At 43.7% G+C, this 7,976-nt stretch overlaps 1 protein-coding gene across 8 annotated transcripts in view; it reads left to right on the forward strand.

The window, feature by feature from the left end:
• Nucleotides 1–7,712, forward strand: part of NCOA1 (nuclear receptor coactivator 1) — a 266,512-nt gene extending 258,800 nt beyond the window's left edge. For 5 of the 8 annotated variants that reach the window (XM_062209051.1, XM_062209057.1, XM_062209053.1 and 2 more), the window contains 2 exons: nucleotides 2,039–2,128; nucleotides 6,078–7,712. In XM_062209051.1, the coding sequence (XP_062065035.1) occupies nucleotides 2,039–2,128; nucleotides 6,078–6,248 (261 nt within the window). In that variant the 3' untranslated portion in view covers nucleotides 6,249–7,712. Of the gene's footprint in view, nucleotides 1–2,038; nucleotides 2,129–5,935; nucleotides 5,993–6,077 lie in introns of all 8 variants that reach the window. The other 3 variants (XM_062209059.1, XM_062209058.1, XM_062209056.1) reach the window with 3 other exon arrangements.
• Nucleotides 7,713–7,976: the final 264 nt, after the last annotated feature.

Raw genomic sequence — 7,976 nt, forward strand, 5'->3', positions numbered from 1 at the left:
TACTGCTTTCCCAGGCCATAGCACAGAGCTGGATCGGAAATGGAGCAGCCGGGACTCAAACCAGCACTCAAATGGGATGCCAGCACTGCAGGCAGTGGCTTTACCTGCTACGCCATGGCGCTGGCCCGTGTATAACTCATTTTAAGCAACTTAATAATGATATGCCTTGGTGTGGTTTTCTTCATGTTTCTCATTCTTGGGATTCATTGAATTTCTTACGAGAATATAATTTTCATCCAGTTTGGAAAAGTGTTGGTCATTATTTCTTTAACCATTTTTCTTTCACTCCTCTTCTTCATAGACTCCAGTTATAATTGCCAACCACTTGAATTTGTTCCATAGTTCTCTGATCTTCTCAATTTTAAGGGTTATTTTGAAGTGGAAGGAGGGACAGTCTTTTTTTCTCCATTTCATTTTAATAATAATAATAATAATAATAATAATAATAATAATAATAGTTTGTATTACTATAGCTTAAAATTCACTAGTTTTTCTTTTACAATATCCAATCTGGGCAGTGTATTTTTCATCTCCAACATTGCAGTTTTTCTATCTAGAAGTTACATTTTCATGCTTCTAATGTTTTCTGTATCTCCAGCATGTTGTTCCTGCCCAGTCTCTGGCGTCTTGAGCCTGTGGCTCACTGTCAGAAACTGTCTAGAGAGCTAGCTGTTTCTATCATCTTCATCATTTGGGGGTCGATTTAAATTGACTGACCTTGCTATTCTTTATGGGTCATATCTTTCTGCTTCTTTGCACGTCTGGTAGTTTTTTTGTTGGTTCCCAGACATGCGATTTTTGCTCTGTTTATATTCCTGTAAATATTCTTGAGCCTTGTTCTGGGAAATGGTTAGATCTTTCAGGTCTTGTTTTTTGGTTTGGTAGTACCAAAGCAATATTTATTCCAGGCTAATTTTTCCTTATCATTGAGGCAAAAGTCAATAATGTTCCACCTGATACTAAATAAATTCGGACATTTTCTGCCCTGGCTGTTAGGGTCAGGACCTCTTGGGAATTGCTCGAGGTCATCACTGAGCTCTCTGGGCTTCTCTGATATTCTGCCCTGTGGAGCCCAGCTATGTCTCTTCAACTCAAGGTACCTGCCAGGTTCTGCCTGTGTGCCCTGTCCCCATCCTGTACTGCTGGAACTCTGAGCAGCAGGCTGGGTGATTGCCACAGTAAGGATACCTCAGTCGTTTCCCAAGTCATAGAGGAGGACACTGCCCCCACTGCCTCTGCCCAGTGTCTTGTTTAATAAATTTTGTACACTTTTTTAGTTGATTCAGGCAAGAGGTTAAAACTGACCCCTGTTACTAAATCGTGACCAAAGTGGAAGTCTATCACTGATTACCTGGTGGCTGTGTGTGTGTATGTGTGTGTGTGTGAAAGAGAGAATTACCTTTATTGAAGTACCATATATGAGAACATAGGAAAAAGTATACAACCTGATGCATTTTCATGAACGGAACACATCAGAATAACTATGACCTCAAACAGAATACCACTAGCACCCCTGAGGTTCTCATGGTCTCTGTTTGTTGTTGTTGTTTTGTTTGAAAATCAGATTATAGAGAGAGACAGACAGACAGGTCCTCCATCTGCTGGTGCACTGTCCAGATGGCCGCAATGGCCGGGGGCTGGACCAGGCCGAAGCCAGGAGCCCCTTCCAGGTCTCCCATGTGGGTGCAGGGCCCCAAGCACTTGGGTTGTCTTCCACTGCTTCTCCCAGGCCATCAGCAAGGAGCCAGATCAGAAGTGGAGCAGCTGGGACACAAACCAGTGACCATATAGGATACCGGCTTTGCAGACAGTGGCTTTATCTCCTATGCCACAGTGCTGGCCCCTGCCATGGTCTCTTATACACTGTCTGTTCCAAGAAGAACCACTGTTTGGATTTCCAATAACACAGTAAATTGCTAAGCTTTTATTTTTGCTGTCCTCCTATTTTTTTGGTCAATAAAATTGCTTTTCACTGATGAATTTGGTCTTTAACTTAAACAACTAGCTTGTAATTTGGTCTTGTATTTATCTTTCATAGATAAATGATCCATCCCTGAGACACACAGGCCTCTACTGCAACCAGCTGTCATCCACTGACCTTCTCAAAACAGAACCAGATGGAACCCAGGTCAGTAAGAAAAGGCAGTCCAGAGCTGTCAAATGCATGCTAGACACACAGAGTGTTGTGTTACATTGTGACTAAGAGCCTGGCCTTGGGACTCTGACCTGGTTGTGAGTCCTGCTTCTCTTCTCAGCTACGCCATCTTGGGCATGGAATGGGACTTCCTGAGCTGCTCTGTAACCACAGAATGGATAAGATACCTGCTTTTAGGATCTTTGCGAGGGTTAAATGAGATTAAATTAGATTAAGGAATGACAGAAGTAAGAAAGTGGCCACTAATTATTATTGTCTAAACAAACACAGTTCAAAAACTCATCTGCAGTCAGAATACCTCACAACATCTCAGTGAGTTCGGGTACAACAGAGGCCTGCACAGAACTGTGTTTATACACAACACAAACCAAGTATGGCCACTTCCCTAAATTAACCGAAAGCTAGAAATTTGAAAGTTTTAATTCACTTTGGTAACTTTGATTTAGTTTTTAGTCTCTTAATAAATATTTTTAACACAAGCATTATGTTATAGATGGAGATAGAAATACACATAAAATGTTTCTAGGCCTTTGTGTGAGCTGGGGGGAGTTAGGAAAGGAACTGTGATTTGTGAAATACTTCACCAAGCACCGTATGCTTTACCTCATTGCGGCCTCACTACGAAGGAGGTAACACTCATTTCTCCACAATGAGCAAACTGAACCTGAAGGGGTTTACCTGCTGCTACCATTCACAAAACTAGGAAGAGGGGGAGCCAGGTCTCTAACACCAAAGTCCATGCTGTTTCTGCCTACCACTTAGGGCCTGTTGAAGGATAAAACATAGGACAGAGGCACATAAACTGTCAACTAATGAAAGACAGCAAACTCTCCTGTTGCTGTTACAAGTAACAAGAGCCATAGAGCGATCAGAAAGGGAGAGAAATTGCTGAGCTGGTCACGAGAGCATTGACGTAGGAAAGGGACTGAACAGGGCCTTGAAAACTGTCACCAGGCCAAGTGAAAGAGAAAGGTGTGGGGGCCGCAGGCGGCCAGTGCAGAGTGTGGGCTTGGAAGTAGCCGAACTGGAGGTGGGGACACAGGCGAGGGAGTAGTGATGCCGTGGCATAGTCCTAGGAAACCAAATCTGCAGAAGGTAGAACAGGAATTAGAATAAGGTAAGTTAGGACAGACTGCCGGGGCCTTGAATGCTAACCCGAGAGGTCTGGATTCAGTCCTACTGACAGAGAACAGTGGTAAAAGTGCTGGTTTGGGTTTCATCTTGGGTGGAGGAGGTGATCAGAAGGAGAAGATCCCCCCGTGAGGAGTCTGCATCCTGTACGAGCATTGGGAACTAGCATCTGAGGCCTGTGTGTGGGGAGTGAGGAAGTCTTCATTCACTGGAAGTTTTTGGGAATCTCACACCCACAGAGACACATACGGGGCAGCTCAGCAAATGAATTAAATGAATCACAGCGACCAAGTTGAAGTTCAAGAGCCTGGGACGGTGCTGGAACTGAAGTGACACTGTGCTGGGAACCTCGGACGCCGGCACTCACTCTCGTCCCACTCCTCTCTCTTGGTGGCTCTTAAGCTTCCTTTCTGTCACGCTTCTGCCTATCCTTGAAGGTGTGGCAATATAAAAGTCTTCTGAGGTCTGGCCTAAGGCATTCCCCCTCCACCCTTTTAAGTAACAGTTCGAATGGCAGAAGTATGTTTTAGAGTATGGTTTAGTCTTTCCAATTGATTTCAGAAGTAGACAATCTTTAAAAATGCTCTTTATTAAAGAAGCAGTATTTTCTCCTGTTTTATCATGCCTTTATCAAGAATGTTTTTAAATATTCGGAGACAAAAAACAATTTATGTTCTGTCCCAGTATTTCATCTGTAGAAACATGTAGGCCTGTGCCACAGCTCACTAGGCTAATCCTCTGCCTGCGGCGCCGGCACCCTAGGTTCTAGTCCCGGTCGGGGTGCCGGATTCTGTCCTGGTTGCTCCTCTTCCAGTCAAGCTCTCTGCTGTGGCCCAGGGGGGCAGTGGAGGATGGCCCAAGTGCTTGGGCCCTACACCCGCATGGGAGACCAGGAGGAAGCACCTGGCTCCTGGCTTCGGATCAGCGCAGTGCGCCGGCCTTAGCATCCATTTGGGGGATGAACCAATGGAAGGAAGACCTTTCTCTCTGTCTCTCTCTCTCTCACTGTCTAACTCTGCCTGTCAAAAAAAAAAAAAAAAAAAGGAAACGTGAACAGGACATTTTTACATTGATTAAACGTCGGTGCCCAGAAGGCACTGCAGCTTGTGCTCAGGGGAGGTTTCGGGCTGGAATCTTCTGTGTGTTGTAGCCGATCATGAAGTCTGCTTGCTGCAGTGTTTTCCTATTTGCCAAACAGAAGCTGGGGAGTGAGTGAGTCAGCCAGAAATACAGGTCCAGGTGTAGAGACAAGGAAAGGGCGGGTGGGCACCGGGGCTTTATTGGAAAGATGGGATGGGAAAGAGGCAAGACAGAGGAGAGAAAAGGAAACAAAAAGAGAAGAGAGCAGTAGGCACAGGGCTGCGCGGGGGGGGGGGGGGGGGGGGGAGGGCTCGGCGGACCTGCAGAAGAGTGTGATGGGAAGTCGCGGAGCACAGACGTGGGGCAAGGGCGCAGCAGCCGGGGGTCAGGCTCAGACCGGAAGAGGGTGTTTTTTAGACACACGCACAAAAGCCCAAAGAACTGGATAACAAATGGAAACATACAAGGGCAAGAAACAAAATTTGATAAATGAAAGAAGAAAAGAAACTGAAGAGAGGAACAATGCTAATCGCTCCCTAGCACTCAGCAAGGACTACAGAAGGTGCTTCATGTGAGTGAGATGGAGTGAGAGAGCAAGAGCTTGGGCGAGGATGGTGTAGAAATCTAATGGTGAGGACAGTGCCGTTAGGCCAATGAGAGTTGGTAGGAAACAACTTTTATTTGTAAGTTTTCAGAAAAGCTGAGTGATTTAGTGATGAAAGATAAAAAATATATATATATATCATTAACCTAAAATGCTTCATGAACCTTTTAAATGTGAGACACAAGTTTGCCAAAAGTTGGAGACAGTCAGATGCTCTTCGATACCTTAGAAGCCATTTCCATTCCTGGTCTGGAACATGCACAAGTGTGGTATTGGCCTTAACCAGTTCTACAAGTGACTTTTTAATAAGGTTGATTGGTAAACACTAACTTCTGGCTTTGTTTTTCCAATAGAAAGTGCTAGAAGCTTGCATCTTTAGACATTTTCAAGGAATATATGAATTACTGCCAAAATTAGTTAAAGGGAAAATTCACACTATTCTGAGCTAGTAGACTGTTATTTTAAGCTTGTGTGTTTAAACGGACCATCTATCAGGAAAAAAAAAGTCAAATGCAAAATTGTTCTGATACTTTGTAATAATTCTAAAGCCAATATGTGAAGAAGCCATATAACATATTTACATGTCACACAGATCTTCTGGACATTAACTTTAGTGATGCTGATGTCCTGCTATTGAGTTGTGGTGGTTTTATTTTGATAATACTGGGTTAAAGCCCTTAATTTTTCAGTAACATCATAAAAATTTTTTTTCCTACTCGTCATCCATAGACTATTTCTAAGCGAGTTTTCCAAATAGCTTGTATTTTTTTTTTAAACCCACCACCAACAATCCAGACTCTGAAACAGCTTTTCTCAATCTTGGCAACATATTAGCAGTGACACTCACTTTCCTTATTGATGGCAACCCTGTAGGAGGAGTGACCATTCCAATTTTGATTTTATTTTTAAAGTGTGAACTTTCCAGAACCCTGAGCAAAATGAGTGCAGCGATTTTCTTTTTGTAGGACAAGAAGACAGAAGAGTTCTTCTCTGTGGTGACTACAGACTAGAGGAATGCTCTAGTGAGTTCCCACTTCAAGTAGTACCCACTCATAAGCCGGGGGGGCAGCCCCTTCTGTCTAAACACATCTTTCATTTGTGTTCCAGCAGGTGCAACAGGTTCAGGTGTTTGCTGACGTCCAGTGTACAGTGAATCTGGTAGGCGGGGACCCTTACCTGAACCAGCCTGGTCCACTGGGAGCTCAAAAGCCCACGTCAGGACCACAGACCCCCCAGGCCCAGCAGAAGAGCCTCCTTCAGCAGCTACTGACTGAATAACCACTTTTAAAGGAATGTGAAATTTAAATAATAGACATACAGAGATATACAAATATATTATATATTTTTCTGAGATTTTTGATATCTCAATCTGCAGCCATTCTTCAGGTCATAGCATTTGGAGTAAATAAAAAAAAAGAAAAAAAGGAGTTCACTTTTGTTGGGAGATTGAGAGATGTTTTTGTTTCTTTCTTTGTAAAAGCCTTGGATATTGAAAAAAATACCAAGGCAGAACAGTTGGACAATCTATTTCTTGAGCCAAATTTAATTATTCTTATTTTTGTAATTAGTCATTGGCTTCTTATCTGGATGAAGGCTTTTGGAGGATAACCAAAACGACAAGTTCCAAGGGGAAGATGAGGCTCTGCCTCTGCCGGCCCGGTCCCGACCCTGCCCGGGAAGAAGGGCCTGTGCGGCTTCGCCTGCGTCCACCCACCAAAGGCTGGCACAATTCTGAAATCCACAGTCCTCCCCCATCCCAACCCAGGCAGCTCGTGTGTACAATCAGCTTCTTCTAGCAACTTCGTATCTGTTGGCTACAAGAGAATATTTTGCCTCCAAATATGTACCCCTCCTCCTTTTTTTAAAGATGGATTTAAACCAAGATGCCTCCAGGAAAAGAGGAAGAAATGAGTATATTCACAGAGGAATCCAAAAAAATACAGTTTGGGGAAAAATGCAATAATTTTTGATGAGATGGTTGAAGGACAAGAAGTGAGTTCTGTCAATTATTGTAGATACATACTTTCTGATTAAATCTGGAATAAAAGGCAGCCTGTTCTTTCTGCTTTTATTGTATTAACAGCTGAGGTAGCTGAAGTTATTTAAAATAAAATTAAATTTATGATTCAGGTAGCTTATTTTCCCTTTAAATCTCACTGTAAATATATTTGATTTCTTGTAGAGATTGATTTCCTTCTGTTTAATTTTATGCTTTTATTATCATACTCTTGATTTTTCTAAATTTGTGTGTGAAATATAACGTTGATTGAATTGCAGTTACATTTGGCTAGTAATATTTTGTTATTTTAATAACTGTGATATCATGTATGGATTTACTTTGGGGTTCAAATCAAATGCCACTGCCAGAAAGCGCTGTTCCAGCTGAGCTAGAGCAGACTGGCCGAGCGTCCCTGGGACCACCTGGCCAGGATGCACAGGCTACTTGTACAGAGAAAAATTCATACTCAAAGAAAATCTGCATTTTTTTAGATTGACTTTGGGAATTTTAATTTTCATCAGTGCAAATACAAATTTCTCTATCCCTGTTCTGGGGCTCATTGGTACCGTGTTTTCCCTTTGTGTCTTGTCACTCTGCCACATCCCATCTCACCCTGGCCTGAGTCAAGGACCCAGTGAACTGACTTTCTAGTTCTAGAAGTTGCACTGCCAGGCCAGGAAAGCTGGAGAGGGCATTGTGGAAGAAGCAGAGGTGGACCCCAGTCTCAGCGCGGTCCGCATCCCTGGGCCCATGCGTGCTGGCGTCGGCCGACATTCTACACCAGCTGCCTCTGCTTCCGTGCAGAGAAGGGGCCGGAAGAGCTACCAGTGGGAGAGGAGCGTGGACTCAGACTTGGAGGAAGAAGCCATTGCCCAGGTCCTTCTTTCTGCATCTCGCCACCCCTGGTCACAGTATCTCCACTGAACAGCATCTATTTAGAAACTCTGCCGAATAAAGCAATCCGTGGAAGGGCTCCGTGTGGGTAGCAACTCCGAAACAGAACCAGG

This window comes from Lepus europaeus, chromosome 13, assembly GCF_033115175.1.
Source record: "Lepus europaeus isolate LE1 chromosome 13, mLepTim1.pri, whole genome shotgun sequence".
Taxonomy (NCBI): Eukaryota; Metazoa; Chordata; class Mammalia; order Lagomorpha; family Leporidae; genus Lepus; species Lepus europaeus.